Genomic DNA, 22236 nt, shown 5'->3' with positions numbered 1-22236 from the left:
TCCCTCTGGCTCCTGCGCTGCCAAGCCCAGTGCCTGGGCGGGGGCCCTTCTCTGCACATGGCACCTCTCTGACACCCTCCCCGGTCCGGGGGCCATAAACGCCCGGGGCGGCGGCCACGGCGTCCCCCCTGGGTGTCACCTCGCCCGGGCCTCCAGGGAGGGGTCGCCCCGTCCAGGAGGCAGAGGGCGGGCTGCGCATCTGCGCGCAGAGGGGCCCCGGCGCCGCCCGACGGCTCGGCCCGCAGCACCCACCGCACCGCTGGAGGTGGAACACATGCCGCGCGGCCGCGGCCATGCCCGCCGCCTCCTCCGGCTCCGTGGGACCGCGCGGACCTCGCAGCCGCCCCGGGCGGCCCTTTTGAGGGCGCCCGCCCCGCCCCGCCCCGCGATGGCGCCGCCTCCGGGAGCACCCAGCGCGGGGGGGGGGGGGGGCGCGGTCTCCGGCCCCGCCCCGGCGTCGGGTGCTCGCGGGGCCTCGGCTTCTCTCCTTCCCAAAATGGCCCCGCCGCCGTCTCGCCCGCGGACCCGACGGAGACCCCGGCCCGCCTCTCCGCGGGGTCCCAGCAAGGAGGGCGGGCAGCAGCGACCCCAGGGCCCTGGCCCCGGCCTCAGTCGTGGGAGTGGGCTCCGGGAACGTCCAAGGCACAGCCACCCTGCCCAGCGCTGCCCGCAGCCCCAGGGCACCTGACTCGAGGGGCAGACCTGGTAGGCGGCGTGAAGAAGTCGCCCAGCGGCCCCTCCCTGCAGGATGAGAGCCTTAGCAGCAAGGAGGAACAGGCGTGGGGCGCAGCCTCGTAATCCCAGCATTTGGGAAGCGGAGACAGGAGGATCCGGGTTTGCGAACGGCCTCAGCTACTTAGTGAGGTCTTGGAGACCCTGTTTCAAAATAAAAAATAAGGCTGGGGATGTAGCTCGGAGGTAGAATTCCCTGGGTTCCACCCCGAGGAAAGAAGAGAGAGAGAGAGAGAGAGAGAGAGAGAGAGAGAGAGAGAGAGAGAGAGAGAGAGAGAGAGAGAGACTGGAGGTTCAAAGGGCTCAGAGGTGGAATGCCCTGGGTCAATCCCGAGTCTCTCTCCTCTCTCTCTCTCTCTCTCTCTCTCTCTCTCTCTCTCTCTCTCTCTCACACACACACACACACACACACACACACACACGAAAAGAAAAGGAACGAGACGAGACCATGATGTGCCCTCTGTGGTGATGTGCTTGGAGTGGAGGTGGCCGGGGACTTCTCTACCCTCTCCCCATCACTCAGAAGGCCTTGCTGAAGACACCTACTGGAGACCCGCTCCCGGGGACTCGGAGGATGGGCACAGCGTCTTTCTTTGGGGCCGGCAGCCCTGGGGAAGGAGAGGCACCTGGCCATTTGTGCACCCTCCACGCAGTCCCTGGGACCTCCTCTAGACTTGTAGTTAGAGTTCCAGGGACTCGTTCCAGGCATCGGGGGAATGGCGGCGTGGAGGCTGAGCGCAGCTGAAGCGCAGGCTGAATGCCCAGGAAGCAGGCCAGCTGGACGGCCGGCTTCCATCCCAGCTGCTCCCAACACCTGGTCTTTCAGCGGAGCAATTGCAGGACCCCCAGTCCCCTGGATTGGAGGGCAGCCTCTTCCTCCTTCATCAGAGAAGCTGGCCCTCAGCTCGTGGAGGAAAAGGAGCTCACAGCAAGCTGCCCCAGGAGCCCCCCCACTGCACCCTCCTCCCTGAAGGTCTCCCAGCGGAACTGGCCCACCTCAGTGTCCAGTGCTCTGGCCCCAGCTGCCTGCGGGCCCTGACCTGCTATCAGAGGCTGTCTCCACTAGACTCTTCACACCTGCCTCCTGAGCCGCCCGCCCTGTCCTCTGGGTCCTTACACAGGCAGGCGGGCTGGCCGAGGGACATCCGGATGCAAAACCGTGTCCACTGCATTCTGCCGGCACCCACTCTTTACAAAGCGCCTGGAGCTCAGAGCGCGCCTCATGGCGCTTGGTTTGCCCGGCAAGAAGCGACTGCATGGTGTTTCATTAAAACACCAAAACACATAGCTGGGAGTGGTGGCACCGCCTGTCAGTGGGTAAACTCAGCTACTCTGGAAAGCTGAGGTAGGGCTGAAAATTCAAGGCCGGTTGGGCAGGTGGCACAGGCTTGTAATCCCAGTACTTGGGAGGCCGAGACAGGAGGATCACAGGTTCTTAGACAGCCTCAGCCACTTAATGAAGCCCTTTGCAACTCAGTGAGACCCTGTTGCAAAATAAAGAATAAGCCGGGCGTGGTGGCGCATGCTTATAATCCCAGCATTTGGGAGGCTGAGACTGGAGGATCATGGTTCGAGGACAGCCTCAGCAACTACTTAGTGAGGCCCTTTGCAACTCAGTGAGACCCTGATTCAAAATAAAGAATAAAAAATAGGGCGGGGGGTGTAGCTCAGAGGTCGAATGCCCCTGGGTTCCATCCTCAGCACCACACAAAAAATAATAAATAAAATAAAATAAAGAATAAAAAATAGGGCTGGGGGTGTAGCTTGGTGGTAGAATGTCCCTGGGCTCCATCCCAGCACTGCAAAACAAACAAACAAACAAACAAACAAACAAACAAACAAACAGGGTGTGGTGGCACAGGTTTATAATCCCAGTACTTGGGAAGCTGAGACAGGAGGATTGCGGGTTTGAAGCCAGCCTCAGGTACTTAGGGAAGCTCTCAGCAACTTAGTGAGACCTGGTTTCCAAATAAAGTACAGAATAGGTCTGGGAGTATAGCCTGGAAGTAGAAAAGCCCCTGGGTTCCACCCCCAGTACCACACTAAATAAATAAATAAATAAATAAATAAATAAATAAATAAATAAATAAAAAATAAGGCTGGGGTTTTGCTTGGAGGTAGAATGCCCCTGGGTTTCATCTCTAGTACCACACACAAAATGAAATAAAAATTAAACATAGATTGAGCTGGGTATGGTGGCACACACTTGTAATCTCAGTACTTGGGAGTCTGAGACAGGGAGATTGCAGGTTCAAGAACAGCCTCGAACAAGTAGCGAGACTCATCAACCTAGTGAGACTCCGTTTCAAAATAAAATAAGGGTGGGGGTGTAGCTCAGAGGTAGAACACCCCTGGGTTCAATCCCCCCAGTAACACACACACACACACACACACACACACACACACACACACACACACAGCTTGAGCCAGGAATGGTGGCGCGTGCCTGGAATCCTAGCACTTGGGAGGCTGAGACAGGAGGATCACAGGTTCACAGCCAGCCTCAGCTACTCAGTGAGGGCTCTGCAGCTTAGTAAGACATTTTTCCAAAAAAAAATAATAATAAAAATAAAAACTAGGACTGGGGGTATAGCGCACAGGTAGAATGGCCCTGGGTCCACCGACAACCAAACATTTTTCGAGTTTGCCCACTCGTGCCTCCAGCCTGAATACTGACCCTTCCTCGTCTCCTGCCCTTGACCCCTAAGCTACTCTGCCCAATGCCTTCTCGCCCACTTAGCAAAGAACTCTTAAACTTCCCTGCTGCGGCGTGTGGAGCTGGGGCTGCTGTACAACCTGCCCTGCCAGTGGCTCGGCTGCATCTTCCTGCCGTTCCAGGGCTGTGCCGCTCCCGCCGCGACGGCCTGATGGCAGCGGGCTGGCCCTCCACCACAACCTCCCCGGCTGCCCGAGGTCCCTTAGCACGGCTCACCTCGCCCTTCAGATCCTAGGGCCCTCCCCGCTGCACCACATGTGAAGTGGGCTCCTGCTTGCCTTCCCGCACAGATCCTCATGGCTCTGAACATTGCAGCTCTTCATTCTTGTTTCCTGAAAACAGGACAGAGCAGTGCCCACTGCAGTAGGTGCTTGATAAACGGTGATGCCCCGGGGACTCTGGAGCTCAGGCAGGAGGATCACAAGTGTGAGGCTGGCCTGGGCAGCTTAGGCCCTGCCTCAAAATTTAAAAAAAGCCAGGCATGGTGGAGTACACCTGTAATCCCAGTACTGGGAGGCTGACACAGGAGGATTGAAGGTCTGAGGCCAGCCTCAGCAATATAGCAAGGGCCTCAGCAACTTAATGAGTCCATCCTTCTTTTTCCCTCCCTCCCTCCCTCTCTCCCTTCCTTCCTTCCTTCCTTCTTTCCTTTTCCTTTTTCTTTTTTGTGCGCTGGGGATTGAACCTAGGGGCAGTCTACCTCTGAATTCTATCCCCAGTCTGATTTTATATTTATTTATTTATTTATTTTGCGGTACTGGGGATGGAACCCAGGGGCATTCAATCTCCAAGCTATACCCCCAGCCCTATTTTTTATTCTTTCTTTATTTTGTGGTACTGGGAATAGAACCCAGGGGCATTCTACCTCCGAGCGACACCCCTCGACCCTAATTTTTATTCTTTCCTTTGTTTTTGCGATACTGGGGGTGGAACCCAGGGGCATTCTACCTCTGAGCTACATTCCCAGCACTATTTTTTCTTCTTTATTTTGAAACAGGGTCTCACTGAGTTGTGGAGGGCCTCCCTTTTTTTTTTTTTTTTTTTTTTTTTGGCACTAGGGATGTAACCCAGGGGCTTTCTACCTCCAGGCTATACTCCCAGACCTATTTTATATTTTATTTGGAAACAGGGTCTCACTGAGTTGCAGGGGGCCTCACTAAGTAGCTGAGGCTGTCCACGAACTTCAATCCTTCTGTCTCAGTCTCCCACATGCTGGGATTACAAGCGTGCGCCACCACGCCAGGTTTTTTAAATTCTTAATTCTTAATTTTAAAACAGGGTCTCACTGAGTTGCGAAGGGCCTCTCACTAAGTAGCTGAGGCTGGCTGCGAACCAGGATCCTCCTGTCTCAGCCTCCCAAGTACTGGGATTACAGGTGTGCGCATCGGGTTGCGTGAGTGTCTCAGGGTTCCCGCCGCCCTGACCTTCATTCCGATCCCCCCGTGGCACTTCACCAGCCACGTAGCCTCCTGGCTGTTTCTGGGAGGAGAGAGGCTTTCCTGCCCAAGCCTTCGCGTGAGGCCCGTGGTCTCCAGTGGTCACTTATCTGTGGAGGCCACGCCCAGCTCCTGTCCAGGTGGCCCCTGCCCAGCATGCCCACCTCCGGGCCGCTGGTTCCTCCTGTGGACGGTCTCCCAGGCCTCTCCCCTTCCTTTCAGCGTTTGCCTTTGGTTGGAGGGAGCTCAGCATGAGGCTGGAGAATAGAGAAGGGAATGGGGCCTCCACTAGCTTCCCTCTGTCTTGGCATCTCCAGGGCCCGCAGCTGGGTCAGGGGATGACCTTCCGGTGCCCAGCGAACAGCAAAGTCCTTTCTCAGTTGCCATCCACCCCCTATCCTGCTGAAAGGTCCAGGCCCTGCTCCTGAGCCAGGCCCTCCCCACCACACAGTATGCAAAGCTCTGGAGCGAGGGAGGGCCGGCCATGGTGGCACACGCTTGCAATCCCAGTACCGGGGAGGCTGAGACAGGAGGATTGCAGGTTCACGGCCAGCCTCAGCTACTTAGTGAGGCCCTGTTTTCAAATAAAGAACACAAAATAAGGCTGAGGGTACAGCTCAGAGGCAGAATGCCCCTGGGTTCATTCCCCAGTACAGAAAACAAGAAATTAGGTTTTAAAATTTTGTTTATTTTGGGTACAGAAGGTTGAACCAGAGACATTCTACCGCTGAGCAACACCCCCAGCCCTATTTTATTCTTTTTATTTTTAAGCAGGGTCTTGCTAAATTGCTGAGGCTGTCCTCAAACCTGTAATCCTCCTGGCTCAGCCTCCCAAGTACCCTGTATCTGTTGTTTTTTGGTACTGGGGATTGAATCCAGGGACATTCTACCTCCAAGCTATACCTTCAGCCCTACTTTAGTTTTTATTTGGAAACAGGGTCTCAGTAAGATGCTGAAGCAGTCTTTAAACCTGTTACCCTTCTGTCTCAGTCTCTCAAGTACTAGGATTAAAGACATGTGCCCGCATGCCCAGCTTTGTGTGTGTGTTACTAGGGATGGAACCCAGGGGCATTCTACCTCTGGGAGACACTCCTAGACCTGTTTTTTACTCTTTATTTTTTTATTTTTTATTTTTTGGTGGTACCAGGGATGGAATCCAGGGGCCTTCTACCTCCAGGCTACACTCCCAGACCTATTTTTTTTATATTTTATTTGGAAACAAGGTCTCTTAAGCCAGCTGAGGCTGGCTTTGAACCTACGCAATCCTCCTGTCTCTGCCTTCCAATCACCCGGATTACAAGCGTGCAGCACCACGCCCGGCTTTTGTTGTTTATTTTAAAACAGGGTCTCACTGAGTTGCAAAGGGCCTCACTAAGTAGCTGGGGCTGTCTGCGAACCACATCCTCCTGTCTCAGCCTCCTAAATGCTGGGATTCCAAGCGTGCGCCATCATGCCCGGCTCTTCCTTTTATAAATTTTGAAACATGTTTCCCTTAGTTGCTGAGGCTGGCCTTGAACCTGCAACACTCCTATTTTAGCCTCCCAAGTACTGGGTTATAGGTATATGACGCCATGCCTGGCTTTCTCCTTCCTTTCTTTCTTTCTTTCTTTCTCTCTTTCTTTCTTTCTTTCTTTCTGTTTTTTTGGGGGGGAGGTGGTACTGAGGATTGAATCCAGGGGCATTCTATCTCCAAGGTACACTGCAGCCCTATTTTTTTTTTTTTTTTTTGTGGTGGTACTGGGGTTCCTGGAAGCCCTTCTACCTCCGGGCTACACTCCCAGACCTATTTTTACATTTTTATTTGGAAACAGGGCCTCCTAAGCCAGCGCGCGCGGCTGGCTTCGAACCTGCGCGATCCTCCTGTCTCTGCCTCCCAAGTGCGGAGATTACAAGCGTGCGCCACCACGCCCGGCCTGCAGCCCTATTTTTTACTCTTTATTTTGAAATAAGTCTAAGTCACGGAGAGCCTAAGTAGCTGAGGCTGGTCACAAACCTGGCATCCTTCTGTCTCAGCTTTTCAAGTACTGGGATTACAATTGTGCATCACCACACTTGACTTTATTTTCTGTTTTGAATCAGGGTATCCTTAAGCTGTTGGGGGCCTCACTCAGTTGCTGAGGCTGGCCTTGAACCTAAAATCCTTTGATCCTCCTGTTTTAGTTTCCCAAGTCCTGGGAATACAGGCTTGTGCCACCACACTTGGCTGAAATATAGAAGAGAGACAGTGCCGGGTGTGGTGCCGCACACTTGTAATCCCGGTACTTGGGAGGCGGAGACAGAAGTACCCCAGGTTCGTGGCCAGCCTCAGCTACTTAGCGAGGCCCTCTGCGGCTTAGACGTTGTTTCAAAGTAAAGAAAAAAAAATAGGGCTGGGGTGTAGCTGAGAGGTAGAATGGGTTCAATCCCCAGTGCCACTAAAAAAAGAAAGAAAGAAAGAAAAAGAAAGAAAGAAAGAAAGAAAGAAAGAGAAAGGAAAAAGAGCAAAGAAAAGAAAAAGATTGTCATGGCGGTGCCAGTGTGGTCTTGGTCTGTGGGTCGAGTTTTGGCCCTCGGATGTCCAAGGTCACCCAGCAGACACTTGCGCAGGCTGGTCTGAGCTGGGCCAGGCTACCTCCAAATTCCTGGAGAGCAACTTACCTGTTACCATAGAGACCATAAGTCAGAGGTGTTACGTACAGCAAAGCTAGCGAAGGCTTAATATTTTCTTGTTTAGCGGATTGCTAAGATCTGTAGTGAAAGCAAGTAGCTACAAGCAAGCAAAGCCACAGGGCTTTTCCAGGGTTTCCCTCGGTGTCCATTTAAGAGGCAGCCAGGAAGGAACGAGGTCCCTGCCCTGCCAGGGCCAGGCGGATCCTGCTCCCCTCGGGAGGACGCCCTCCATCCCTCTCTCCCACATGCCCAGGATCTAGCACTGGACAGGGAGCTAAGAGCTCCGGGGTCACTGATCCAATGTGGCCAGCGGACCGTTGGGCAGGAAGGTTCTGGGGCTGCCCCTTGCCGCCGCCTACCCCCCACCCATTTGTGGTACTGGAGATGGAACCCAGGGGCATTCTACATCCGAGCTACACCCCCAGCCCTATTTTTATTCTTATTTTATTTATTTTTATTTATTTATTTTTTGGTGGTACTGGGGTTCCTGGAAGCCCTTCTACCTCCGGGCTACACTCCCAGACCTATTTTTACATTTTTATTTGGAAGCAGGGTCTCCTAAGCCAGCGCGCGCGGCTGGCTTCAAACCTGCGCGATCCTCCTGTCTCTGCCTCCCAAGCGCGGGGATTACAAGCGTGCGCCACCACGCCCGGCCCTATTTTTATTCTTTATTTTGAAACAGAGTCTTTATTTTGAAACTGAGTTGCAAAGGGCCTCACTAAGTAGCTGAGGCTGTCCACGAACCACCACGGTCCTCCTGTCTCAACCTCCCGAATGCTGGGATTCCAAGCGTGTACCACCACGCCCAGCTTGCCCCTGTGCCTTCTGATCTGGGTTTCAGCTCCAGCCCAGCTTCTGAGCCATGAAACACCTGGTGGACAGACCCAAAGAAACCAGCAGATCTTGGGACAGATGCCACAGGGAGCCCACACTGCCTCCCTTCCATCTCCCCGCAGGCCTCACCCCACCGAAATCGCATTACTGCAGCTGGTGGGCCCAGGTCCCCACCTCCATCTGCGTTTCAATTCTGTACACAGTCCTTGCAGAAGAGAAAATAAGTTCTAGGTTTAAAAATTTTTAGCCAGAGCCAGGCATGGTGGCGCACGATTGTAATCCCAGCAATCCCAGCATCTGGGAGGCTGAGACTGGAGGATCACGATTCGAGGACAGCCTCAGCTACTTAGTGAGGCCCTTTGCAACTCAGTGAGATCCTGTTTCAAAATAAAGAATAAAAAATCAGGCTGGGGTATATCTTGGAGGTAGAATGCCCCTAGATTTCAGCCGGGCGTGGTGGCGCACGCTCGTAATCCCCGCGCTTGGGAGGCTGAGACAGGAGGATGGCGCAGGTTCAAAGCCAGCCTCAACTGGCTTAAGAGACCCTGTTTCCAAATAAAATATAAAATAGGTCTGGGAGTGTAGCTCGGAGGTAGAAGGTCCCTGTGTTCCATCCCCAGTACTACAAAAAAAAAAAAAAAAAAAAAGAATGCCCCTTGATTCCAACCCCAGTATTGCTAAATAAATAAATAAATAAATAAAGTTCGCGACCAGCCTCAGCTACTTCATGAGTCCCTCTGCAACTTAGTGAGACCCGACAGGAGGATCGCACGGGTTCGAAGCCAGCCTCAGCTACTTAGTGAGGCTCTCGGCAACTTAGTGAGACCCTGTTTCCAAAAATAAATAAATAAGTAAATAAAGAATAAAAAATAGGGCTGAGAATGTGGCTTGGAGGTTCAATCCCTAGTGCCACACCCACAGAAAAAGTCTGAAGTGTAGTCTTTTCAGCTAAAAAAATTCCATGAAGTTTTCGTCTGGAACTGAAATAATCCTCCTTATCAAGCCATCTTTCTGTTTCCTGTTGTCCTGATTTCTGTTATTTGTACTTTCATTCGAGCATGAAATTTCAGAGTAGAGACACAGCGTCTTAGAAACGTGAAGTCGTAAGGAAGAAAAGTTTAAACTTCTTTACCGGTGCAGGAAAATCAGTACTAACTGTAGGATAAACTAGAAATAGATTCACATTTTATTTGGTCAGTATTTTTTTTTTTTGTAGATTTATAGTCACTTCATTTGACATAAAATTCAATGACCCTCATGATTTCTTTATTTATTTTGTACCAAGGATTGAACTCAAGGGCATTCTACCTCTGAGGTCCGCCCCAGCCCCTTTTTGATTTTTTACTTTGAAACACGGTTGCGCTCACTTGCTGAGTTATCTACGAATCTGTGATCCTCTTGTCTCAGCCTCCCAAGCTACCGGGATTACAGGCGTGAGCCACCGCGCCCAGTTTAACTGACCAATTTAGCAAGCAGAAAACTGGGGAAAATAGGAATAGCTGGTAGGTAAACAACATTTTTCCATTTTTTTAGAGAATGAAACAAAAAGTCTGGAATGGTTTCAAACAATTGAGTTTTTTTCCACTTGGGCTTTTTCCACTTCCCCTCCAGCCTCTTGCTGGACACTGCTCATTTTGTCTTGTCCAATGTTTCTTCAAACTGGCTCTTTGGCAGGACACGGGCCACAGGCCTGTCATTTCAGTACTTGGGAGGAGACAGGAGGATTGCAGGTTCAAGATAGTGCAAGGTAGCTTAGCATCTGAGACCTTGTTTCAAAATAAAAAGAGCTGGGATGTGGCTCAGAGATAGAATGTTTCTGGGTTCAGTTCCTGGTAAAAACACACACACGCTGGGCGTGGAGGCGCACGCTTGTAATCCCCGTGCTTGGGAGGCGGAGACAGGAGGATCACCAGCCTCACTGGCGTAAGAGACCCTGTTTCCAAATAAAAATATAAAAAATAGGTGTCTGGGAGAGTAGCCCGCAGGTAGAAGGGTTTCCAGGAACCCCAGTACCACACACACAAAAAAAACACCCACACGTGAACGAACACACACACACACACACACACACACACACACGCGCGCGCGCACCCCTAAACGGCTCTCTGGTTGGTCCACTTCTTCAGCATGACCTTTCCTCTTGCCTTATTTTTATTTTAGAGGTACTGGAGATTGAACCCTAGAGTGCCGGACTACTGAGCTACATTCCCAGCAACCCTTCACGCCCTTTAAGCATTTTTGTGGTACTGGGGATGGAGCCCAGCAGCCTTTTTTATTCTGAACTAGCCTAAGTTACCGCACACTGGCCTTGAACCTACTGCCAGTTCTGCTCTCCCAAGTGATGGGATTACAGGTGTGTACCACTAGCCCTGGCCCCAGTCCTTTTTATCTTGAGACAAGTTCTCACTGAGTTGTGAGGCAGGCCTTGAACTTGTGGCCTTCCTGCCTCACCTCCCGAGTTGCTGGGGTTCCAGGCATGGGCCACGCCCATGGTCTTCTGCTTAAGTCGTGCACAGAGTCTCACAGAGGCGCCCACAGGACACTGATGTCCCTACATGCGCCTAGGCACTGAACACACTACAGGGTACTCAAACAGCCCCAGAGGACTGTGGGAAGCGCAGTCGGCTCTACCTCCTGGCCCTCACCGCAGGCACGGAGAAGAGCCCCATGACTGGGTAGGAAAGGAAACAGTGGAGGCCGCTTCTCAATTGGCCGGGTGGCGCTGCTAGTGAATTATTTTAGTAGATAGAATGGTTTCAATTTAGCCGGGCGTGGTGGCGCAGGCTCGTAATCCCAGCATTCCGGAGGCTGAGACCCGAGGATCGCAGTTCGCAGACAGCTTCAGCTAGTTAGTGAGGCTCTCTGCAACTTAGTGACCCTGTTTCAAAAATAAAGAATAGCCGGGCGTGGTGGCGCACGCTTGTAATCCCAGCACTTGGGAGGCTGAGACAGGAGGATCGCGCAGGTTCAAAGCCAGCCTCAGCTACTTAGTGAGGCTCTCAGCAACTTAGTGAGACCCTGTTTCCAAATAAAATATAAAATAGATCTGGTAGTACAGCCCGGAGATAGAAAGCCCCTGGGTTCCACCCCTAGTACCACCAAAAACAAACAAACAAACAAACAAACAAGAATACAAAATAGGGCAGTAGGGCAGGGTGTGTAGCTCAGAGGTAGAATGTCCCTGGGTTCCATCCCCAGACCTGCAAATTATTCAAATAAATAAATAAATAAATAAATAAATAAATAAGTAAAAAATAGGGCTGGAGGTATACTTGGAAGTACACTGTCCCTGTGTTCTATCCCCAGTACCAAAAAAAAAAAAAAAATGCCGGGTGTGGTGATGCGCTTGTAATCCCAGTACTTGGGAGGCTGAGACAGGAGGATCACTCAGGTTCAATGCCAGCCTCAGCTACTGAGCGAGGCTCTCAACAACTTAGTGAGACTGTTTCCAAATAAAGTATAAAATAGGTTTGGGAGTGTAGCCCAGAGGTAGAAAGCCCCTTGGTTACATCCCCAGTACCACCAAAAAAAAAAAAAAAAAAAAAAAAAAAAAAAATATATATATATATATATATATATATATATTTGGTAGAGGGTTGAACCTAGGAACATTCTAGACTCTCAGCCGTGTGTGTGTGTGTGTGTGTGTGTGTGTGTGTGTGTGTGTTGTGTGCATGTGTGGTACTGGGGATGGAACCCAGGGCCATTCTACCTCCAAGCTATACTCCAGCCCTATTTCTTATTCTTTATTTTTTATTTTTTTTTTATTTTTTGGTGGTACTGGGGTTCCTGGAAACCCTTCTACCTGCTGGCTTCAAACCTGCGTGATCCTCCTGTCTCCGCCTCCCAAGTGCGGGGATTACAAGCATGCGCCACCACACCAGGCTCTTATTCTTATTTTTTTTTTTTTTTTTTTTTTTTTGCGGGTCTGGGATTGGAACCCAGGGGCATTTGACCTCTGAGCTACAGCCCCTGCCCTTTATTTTGAAACCGGGTCTCACTGAGTTGCAGAGGGCCTCACTAAGTAGCTGAGGCTGTCCGCGAACCGCGATCCTCCAGGTCTCAGCCTCCCAAATGCTGGGATTACAAGCGTGCGCCACCACGCCCGGCTTTCTTATTCTTATTTTGAAACAGGGTCTCACTAAGTTGCAGAGGTCCTCTAAGTAGCTGAGGCTGCCCTCGAACTGCCATTCTCCTGTCTCTGCCTCCTACGTGCTGAGACTGCAAGCGTGCGCCACCATGCCCCGCCGGCTAGCTTTTAATTATTCTTGTCAGGGGTGGGGGGTGGGGGGGTAGTGGGGATTGAAACCAGAGGCGGTCTAAACTACACCACCAAAGCCGGGCGTGGTGGCACACGCTTGTAATCTCAGCACTGGAGGCTGAGACCAGAGGATGGTGGTTTTTGGACAGCCTCAGCTACTGAGTGAGGCCCTCTGCAACTCAGTGAGACCCAGTTTCAAAATAAAGAATAAAATACAGGGCAGGGGGTATAGCCTCCTCCAGGGCCAGGGACTTCTGGGCTTCAAGTGGCCACCCTGCAAGTCCTGGGGTTCCATCCCCAGACCCGCAGACAAAAACAAAAAACTATACCACCAGTACTATTATTTTTATTTTGAAACAGGGTCTCACTAAATCACCACACTGGCATTCAAACTTGTGCTCCTCCTGTCTCAGCCTCCCAAGAACTGGGATCAAAGGCGTGTGCCATGGCACCTCAGATTATCCCACCCTTGCTGGGAGTAGTGATTCCCAACTGTAATCCGGAAGCTGACACTGGAGGATCACAGGCTTGAGGCCAGAGGTAGCAATTTGGCTAGCCCTCAGCAATTTAATGAGGGCCTGTCCCAATATAAAAGGTAGCCAGACATGGTTGCACATGTTTGTAATCTCAGTGCACAGGAGGCTGAGACAGGAGGATCACAGGTTGGAGGATACCCTCAGCAAATAGTGAGACTCTCAACAATCTAGTGAGACCCTGTTTCAAAAAAATAAAATTAGCCAGGCGTGGTGGTGCACACTTGTAATCCCAGAGTCTGGGAGGCTGAGACCGGAGGATCATGGTTTGCGGGCAGCCTCAGCTACTTAGTGAGGCTCTCGACAACTTAGTGAGACCCTGTTTCAAAATAAAGAATAAAAAATAGGGCAGGGGTATAGCTCGGGGGTTGAATTCCCCTAGGTTCCACCCATAGACCCGCAAATAAATAAACAAACAAATAAATAAATTTTAAAAAGGACTGAGAAAATAGCTCAGAGGTAGAATGCCCCTAAGTTCAATCCCTAGTACTACAATAAATAAATAATAAAATAAAATAAACCAGGTATGGTGGTGCATGCTTATAATCCCAGTATTTGAGAGGCTGAGACAGGAGGGTCATAGGTTTCAGACCATCCTCAGAGATTTTTTTTTTTCTTTACTGGGGATTGAACCCAGGGGCATCTGACCTTTAAGCTACACCCCCAGCTCTGTTTTTTATTCTATATTTTGAAACAGAGTCTCACTGAGTTGTGGGGCCTAAGTAGTTGAGGCTGGCTGTGAACCTGCGATCCTCCTGTCTCAGCCTCCCAAGTACTGGGATCACAAGCATAAGCCACCATGTCTGGCTGAGACCCTGTTTCAAAAAACAAAAAACAACAGCTGGATGTGGTGGCACACGCTTGTAATCCCAGTCTCAGGAAGCTGAGACAGGTGGATCACAGGTTCACGGCAACCTCAGTAACTAGTGAGACTCATCAACCTTGTGAGACCCTGTAATAAAAGTAAAATAGGGCTGGGGGTGCACCATGGAGGTAGAATGCCTCTGGGCTCAATCTCCAGTACCCAAACAAAACAAAGCCAGGCATGGTGGCACACACTTGTAATCTCAGCATTCGGGAAGCTGAGACAGGAGGATGGCTGTTTGCGGACAGCCTCAGCTACTTAGTGAAGCCCTTTGCAACTCAGTGAGACCCTGTTTCAAAATAAAGAATAGAAAATAGAGCTAAGAGTGTTGCTCAGAGGTAGAATCCCCTGGTTCTATTTCCAGTATTGCAAAACAAAACAAAACAACACAACACCAAGCCAGCTGTGGTGGCGTGAGCTTGTAAAATCCTGCTTTCCACAGGGCGGTTTCACCTGAACCCCATGATTCTAAGGGTGCATCCTCTCGTCAGGTCTCAGTGGTCCTGCTCCTGCGGTGGGATCCAGGTGGGAGGCGGCCCCCTTCGCCAGGTTTCTGACCTCTAAGTCCCCTTGGCCCTCAAAGCTCACCCAGCTGGAAGGCCTCTGACGGTCAGTTGCCCCCCCTCCCTGGCAATTCCTTGGGTTAGTCCCAAGAACTGTAGGCCGCAGATGTGCAGGCCCAGGAGCTCAGGAGCTGCTGCAGAGGGCAGGCGGGGCGGGCGGGGCGCTGCAGCTCCACGCTCCCCGTCAGGCCCTCCCTGCAGTGCCGCCTGGGTTAGTACAGGGCGGAGTGAGCCTGGCAGTTTTCTGCGGCAGCCCCTTAGGTTGGTCAGACAGGGCAGCGAGCTGGGCACGCAGCTCAGCCGGAGAGTAAGGAGGCTCCTGAGAGGCGGGCGGGCCTCTTCCAGGGCCAGGGGTTTCTGTGGCCCTGCCCAGGCTCTGGGCCTCAAGTGGCCACCCTGCAAGTCCAGTGGCTTCACACAAATCCTGTTCTCTGTGGTACTCGGGGTCCCAGGGAGGGCTCCCAGCCAAGGTGGGGAAGGCGCCCAGTCCCCAGCGTGTGCCCAGGGGCCCCTGGCTGGACGACAACCGAGAGAAACCTTGTGTATTCAGTGATAGTTTATTGTGCCTTAGCAGTACATCTTAGTTACCAAGGTAAATTCACATACACACCTGTAGGTAAAAACGTGTAAAATAATATAAAAATAAATTGAAGACTACTTTTATATATTTACTGAATTAAGTAGTGTAATAAATACTATAGTAAGCAAAAAGCTTCAATCACACAGTTCAGTTTCACTGAAGTTACAGTAGTGTTTGTAAATATGAGTTTTAAAATTTAAGTTACAAATATTAAAGCACTGAAAAACTAGTATAAAAGTGAATTTTGGCACGTAAGTGAGCTCTTACGTTATTAGCGTTTGACCCCTGGGACAATGAGGAGGCCATTTCTCACCTACTTTTTGAGGTACGTCTATCCAACTAGTCAGCAACACGGCTGGAATACTTAACAGTTTACAATCTTTTGAGCTGAACTTTTCCCTTTTGAGAAGCCCAAAGAGCAACCCGGAGCTTATTACTGTGCAAAAATTCTCCAAAATCCTAACAGAATTTAGGAGGAAACTTTGTATTAAACCTGAAGGGCCAGTGTCCAGGTCACAGAGCCGCAGGGCTCCAGGAGGCCAACTCCACGCCTTGCCTGCGGCTCCTTCCCAGGGTGACCCCAATTTCCCTAATTTCTGCCTCCTTCCAATAAGAATAATAAAAATCCCATATAAAAGCAAATAACCCATAACTCCAGTGACCTCACCACTTTCCCACTCACTCTGGTGATGAAAAACTGAAGCTGCTAACAGGAAAGTCGGCGAAGAGCATGCAAGCCCCTGGAGGACCTCTGCCTGTCCCTGGGAGGCGCCCCACGTCTTGCTGGGGCCTGGTGTCCACTTCGAAGATCAAACACTAAAACACAGTGTCGTGGCCTTTCGGCCCGAAGGAACCAAGCGGATACTGAAGTCCACAGCCAGAACCATGAGGCCACACGCTCCCGGCCTCGGTCCCCAAGGAGCTCACAGTGCGCCGTGGCCGCGCCTGCCAGGAATGCCCTCTCGCCCCCACGCCCCTCCGCGCTCCCGAGCAGGCTGGCGTCTGCGGAGCTGCCGCTCCCGCTCCGCTCCTGCTCAATGTTTTAGCTTTGTCAATCACAGTTTCATATTCAAGTTGAGGTAACCAGTTTTCCCTCTCTGAGGAGAGGGACGGAGACAGCGGGGCAGGCTGGTGAGAGCGCACTTCTGTGGACAATGGTCAGAAAGCAAGGGCGCCACCCGAGTGGCTCGGGGGCGGGCTCCGACCCCTCTTTAAAAACTCTTGTGCGGCAGCCGGACTGCCAGGTCGGGCAGCCAGGAAATGGCTCGAGCTCCTAGTCTACAGCGTCCACGGAAGCTTCACAGCGATGTGCTGGAGGAAACAAGACTCCGTGGCCCCCCCTCCCCCCCTCCCCTCCCCTTTTCTAAGGCTGCTCAAGTTTGAGTTTTTAAAAAGAGCTCGGTAGAGCTAAAGGAAGCTACGTAACTCATTGCTTATTAATCAATTGCACTTAAGACCTATGTTATTGATTCTGAAACAGAGGCTGGCCTCTGAGGACCCTGGTCTCTGGCCAGCCAGAAGTCGGGGGTCCCAGACGTGGGCTCCACAGCGGGGCCCTTGTTGCCGCAGTGTTGGGAGCTGGGGCCAGAGCACATGGCTTGAGCTCCAGGAGCTCCTAATGCAAGGCTCTCTTCAGTGGTAGCGGCAAGTTCTGCTCGCTTGTCTTCAAATCTCCACTCTTCTGCTCCTAATACAAGCAGTCTACAGCCACCGCCTGCTGCCCGCACACGGCCATGTGCTCTGTCCCGCTCTCCCCGGCCCCTCTACATCACAGGAAACTATGCTGGTTTCACCTATGTGCTTCTTTCTAAGGCATGCAAACACGCGAAATTCGGAACACATTTACAATCCAGGCAGCTGAGGTGCCGGAGTCCTAATAGACATCGCCTCTCAGGGCCTATGACTTCCGCCCAATGGGACACAATTTAATTCTTCTCTGCTTTGTGGTCTAGCTGAAAAGAAAACCACTGGAAGGAATTCTAACTTAGGTACAGGAATTCTTTGAAATCCTGGTCCTCAGGAGCCAAGCAGATCTGGGACCAAAGAACGATGCCTGGGAGCGTGAGCTGCAGGCTGAGAAGCGGCCAGGCTCGGGGGGCTGGAGACCGACAGACGCCCCACAGACGATCAGACCCGGGCTCCCCTTGAAGGGGGCAAAGCATCCGGGGCGGGAGAGCAGGACACCACAGGAAAGCCGAGCGAGTCTCCAGGCGAGCTGGGACTGACTGCGACTGTGACCGGAGCACCACAGCCCTCTGGAGAGCACCCTGCCCTTCCCCCAGTTCAGCCCAGCAGGGAGAAGGCCTCCTCGCCCAGGAACGCTGTGGATCTGAGCGGCCGGCTCTGAGGGCTGAGCCCAGGCAGGGCTGTGCTGCTCCCCTGACCGGCTGGCCAGGGCCAACAGGGCCAGCTCCTTCCATGGAGGGCCGAGCGGAGGCGGCAGGCCCTGGGGTGGGGACGAGGACTCTGCTGGGGCAGCGTCTGGGATGGTCTGGCTCTTGAGACACAGCCGTGCTTGGGCAGCCAGGGTTTCTTCTGAGTCCTGGCAGCCTCTCTGTGCAATCCCAGTGCTTCTGCCCACCCTCACCGGGCTTCTCAGCAGCCCAAGGGAGACCCCGAGGGCCTGGACTGCCAGCCGCACACAGAGGCAGGCCTTCTGCTCATCCTCGAGGGCCCCTTCTGTCCCCCAGTCAGTGGTGCAGAGAACAGTGACGACATGCACTTAAGCCAGTGCGCTAAGCCAAGGAGGGCAGGACCGCCCGCCCAGCAGGGTGCCGGGCCAGGGCTGACCCCATGGCCACCCCGGCCGGCAGGTGCGCGGGCGGTCCTCTAGGGCTTCTGCTCGAAGAGGTCATGGTACTCCTGCTGCTCCAGCTCACGGTTGTACCTCTCGATCTCGCGGTTGGCTTCTTCCACATAGTCATTCATGAACTGGTCCATGACTGGCACCTGGTTAAGGAAGAGAGTCCTGGGCCCGGAGGACGGGGAGCTGCGGGCAGGTAGGGAGGGCACGGAGGTGTCTGACGGGTAGGACCCTGGCTGGAGATGATGAGGGTGTTGGCACAGGGCCTTACGAGGTCCCAGAACAGAGCCTTTGGGCTTCATCAGCATCAGGGACCCTGAGTCCATCTTTCACAGACTGACTTCTACTCTAGGCTATCTGCGATCTGCACATCATGACCCTGATGGCTACTGAACTCGGTGCCACCGCAGCTACATTCAAACTACACTCGGCAGAGTCAATAACAATCACCTGACAAAGGCCAGTTTTTTTTTTTTTTTTTTGGAGATAATCTCTGTATGTTGCCCTGGCTGGTCTGCAACTTCTGTGTTCATGGCTATAGCTGACAACTCTGATTTTAATAACTTTATTTTATTTTTTATTTTTGGTGGTATTGGGGTTCCTGGAAACCCTTCTACCTCCAGGCTACACTCCCAGACCTATTATTATTTTTTTAAATTTCGAAACAGGGTCTCTTAAGCCAGCGCAGCTGGCCTCAAACCTGTGCGATCCTCCTGTCTCCACCTCTCAAGGGCGGGGATTACAAGCGTGCCACCATGCCCGGCTTGATTTTAATAACTTTAAAAGGTAAACATGATAAATGCACCCAGGAGCTAAGTGCAGTGGTGCGCACCTGCAATCCTAGCACTCGGGAGGCTGAGGCAAGAGAATCACAAGTTTGAGGTCAGACTCAACGTCTTTTTTTCTATATTTTTGCAGGTCTGGGGATGGAACCCAGGGGCATTCTACCTTTGAGCTACACCCCCTGCCCTATATTTTATTCTTTATTTTGAAACATGGCCTCACTAGTTGCGGAGGGCCTAAGTAGCTGAGGCTATCCACGAACCGCAATCCTCAAGTCCCAGCCTCCCAAATGCTGGGATTACAAGCGTGCGCCACCAGGTCCTGCTCAGCCTCAACACCTTTGTGAGGCCCTAAAGCGATTTGGTGAGATACTGCTTCAAATTAAAAAATAAAATAGGGCTGGAGTGCAGCTGGGAGGCAGAACGTCCCAGGGCAGCCAGGTTTCCTCCCGTGTGTGTCCAGCCCCTAGAACCTCATGGTCCTGCAGCTCCTGGCAGACCCCGCTGACACAGAGCTCGCAGCTCCCCTCCTCACCGCCCGGAGCCCACAGAAGCCACGCTGCTTCCAAGGATACGTGGATGAAAATCAGTCTTATCACCAAAGAAGTTGACAAACTGGGTGCCGTTGTAAAAGTAGCCTGCAGGCAGGGGGTCCAGGTGGCGTTTCGCCTGTTGGAAAAAGAGTCCTGAGAGATCCACCCAGACACCTGCCATCCCTTGTTCACTCATCCAGACAGGCAGGCCCACCATCCTGCCCAAACAGTCGACTGCTGTGTTAGGCCAGCAGGAACCAACACTCCTGGCAGCCACTGAAGCGGACGGATGGGCCCTGCCCCTGGGTGAAGAGCCCTGGGGCTCCCGGGGCGCTGGTTTACTGGCTGCGTCTCCCTCCTCCCTCCTTCACCTCCCCGCTTCCCTGTGCAGTGTCTTTTACTTTATTTTACTTTTTTATTACTGGGGATGGAACCCAGGGGCATTCTACCTCTAAGCTAAACCCCATCCTATTTTTTATTCATTTTGAAACAGGGTCTCACCAAGTTGAAGAGGGCCTCAGTAACTAAGGCTGGTTGTGAACCTGCGATCCTCCAGTCTCAGCCTCCCAAGTCACTGGGATTATAAGTGTGTGCTGCCATGCCTAGCAAAAGGGTGCTAGTGTCTTTTAGAATCACTTCAAAATAAACTGCCTGTATTTGAACCCCTGTCGAAGGTCTGCTTCTGGAACATGCGATACAAAGACTGCCTCTGCGGCACCCACCCTGCCCTGCCAGGGAGCAGCCAGGCTGCCAGCCCATAGGAGCTGGTCACAGTGGGCCCTCTCCTGGAGTCTGAGAGGAATTTCGTGTCCCATCTGCTCATCACTGGGACTGGTGACACAGCCCATCCTGAGGCCGGGCAGAGGCCAGGCTGGAGGTGAGAGGCTTCAAGGGCCTCTACCTGGCCTCGGGCTTCCGTAGCCTTCTCAGGCGCGGCTCTGCCCCGCCGTGCCCTGGCCCCGCTGCCGTCTCTGTGCTTATCTTGGGCCGAAGTCTTCCTAGCAACTTGAACAGGGTGACAAGGCCCGGGTCTTCTGTTGCGTGCGCCTCCCAGAGGCGCAGCCTCTCCTAACCTCACGCCCAGGCCGCACCGGCGGCTGTGCTCCCCCTCACGGAGGCGTCCAGGCTGGATCTGCTCTTCTGTGGCCTGAGGGGAGCAGGACTTGCAGCATGCCCACAAGGCCCTGCCGCAGGGAGCCCGGGAGGGCACTCACGTGGATGCTCCGGATCTCCTGCTGGGTCAGCATTCCCCGCGTCTTCAGGGCTTTCCTCTGAGGCTTCTGACAGAGATGGAGGGAGAGACAGGCTGTGACAGCTGCCGGGCACATGGGGGGTGGCATGATGAGGCTCCCAGTGGAGGGGAAGCGTATGAGCGGTCCTGCCTGTCCCTGACACCCTGCCTGTCCATGCCCTGAGGAAGACCAACTTTCCCACCACAGAGCCACAGGCAGCTGGGAACAAGCAACAGATTGCTCAGTGCCTGTAAGTGGGCACGGCCCTGCCTCTTTGCAGACTCTCATCCCTAAGCCCGCCGCTGACAGACGCGCGAAGGGAGAGCCCGAGGTCCCAGACAGCACCACTTAGGAGCTTATCCCGGTGAGGCAGCTTAGGCCTCAGTACAAAGACCCTCCTGACTGAGTGTCCAGAAAAGACCAGGCCTCAGGCTGACGCTCTTCCCAGGATTCAGGGAGGAGCCAAACCCGAGGCACGCCGAGAAGCGAGCACCAAGTGTGCAGAGGGCCTGGACTCAGTAGAGAACACTTCTGCCTGGAGTTTGCCCCAGGGGCTTCTTCCTACTCGCTAAGTGTCCCTAAAAGCGCAGCTGAGCTTGAGGTGTGGGTCAGTGGGGAGGCAGAGGAGGACGTGCCCTGGGTGTGCTGGGCACATCTGTGCCACATCTGGGCTTTGGAAGTTACCTGCTTAGCGGACTGCCGCAGCCAGTCCTTGAGGCTGTCTTCCTTCAGGGAGCAGCCGATAAAAACAAGGTAGTTTTCCTGCTGCCCACTGTTGTCTTGAGGTGTGCTTCTCGAGTCGGGCGGTGGTGTGGGTCCCTCCAAGACTGGCACGATGCTCAGAGAGTTGGCCAGAGTGTTGTGGCAGACTTCCATGGTCCTTTCAGAGTCTGCAAGCAGAACGTACACACGTCCTTGAGCGCCTGCCTCCAAAGGCTATGGGTACACGCAAGACTGTAGCAATGCAATGGGCAGGAGATTCCTTTTGTTTTTTATTTGGTACTGGGGATTGAACCCAAAGGCATTTTACCTCCAGTTTATACCCCCAGGCGGATGTTATTTCTTATTTGGAAACAATGTCTCACTAAGATGCTGAGGCTGGCTTCCAACCTGTGATCTTCCAACTCTGCCTCCCAAGTACTGGCATGACAAGCGTGTGCCACTACGCCTGGCTAGCCTCCGACCTTCAATCCTCCTGCCTCAGCCTCCAGAGTAGCTGGGATGACAGGTGGTGCCGGCAGGATGGTCTGTGCTGCTGTGGGTCTATTCACTGGTGCAGACATGTCCTCAGGTGAAGGGTCAGGCCCTTGCCTGCAAGCCCTTCTCCCCCGTGGGTCCCTGTGGCCACGCAGTGTCCATCTGCTCACCCAGACCGGCCACGCCAGACCTGCTTTTGTCCTCCATGTCCCACTGCATCCTTTCCAAGCTGTCATCAGTCGCGCCAGTCCTCCCTTCCGCACAGTCTTTCTTTTCTTACTTTTTCTTCAGGTCTGGGGATGGAGCCCAGGGGCACTCTACCTCTGAGCTACACCCCAGCCTTATTTCTTATTCTTTATTTTGAAACGGGGTCTCACTGAGTTGCAGAGGGCCTCACTAAGGAGCTGAGGCTGGCTGCGAACCTGCGATGCTCCTGTCTCAGCCTCAGCCTCCCGAAGGCTGGGATCACACGTGTGCGCTGCCACGCCCGGCTGCCCTTCTGCACTTGCTTAGGAATCTT

The 22236-nt window shown here is 52.9% G+C and overlaps 1 protein-coding gene across 1 annotated transcript in view; it reads right to left on the bottom strand.

The window, feature by feature from the left end:
- Window positions 1-17998: 17998 nt before the first annotated feature.
- The window catches only part of DNAAF9 (dynein axonemal assembly factor 9), a gene marked incomplete at both ends in the record, with an annotated part of 124811 nt that continues 120573 nt past the window's right edge, over window positions 17999-22236 (bottom strand). The window contains 4 exons of the mRNA XM_080716014.1: window positions 17999-18111; window positions 19330-19423; window positions 20502-20567; window positions 21204-21409. Coding sequence (XP_080572140.1) covers window positions 17999-18111; window positions 19330-19423; window positions 20502-20567; window positions 21204-21409 — 479 coding nt within the window. The remainder of the gene's footprint in view (window positions 18112-19329; window positions 19424-20501; window positions 20568-21203; window positions 21410-22236) is intronic.

Source organism: Muscardinus avellanarius (genome assembly GCF_963383645.1).
Source record: "Muscardinus avellanarius genome assembly, chromosome: 19".
Taxonomy (NCBI): Eukaryota; Metazoa; Chordata; class Mammalia; order Rodentia; family Gliridae; genus Muscardinus; species Muscardinus avellanarius.
The sequence above is the reverse complement of the archived record's forward strand: the minus strand, read 5'-3'. Positions and strand labels throughout refer to the sequence as shown.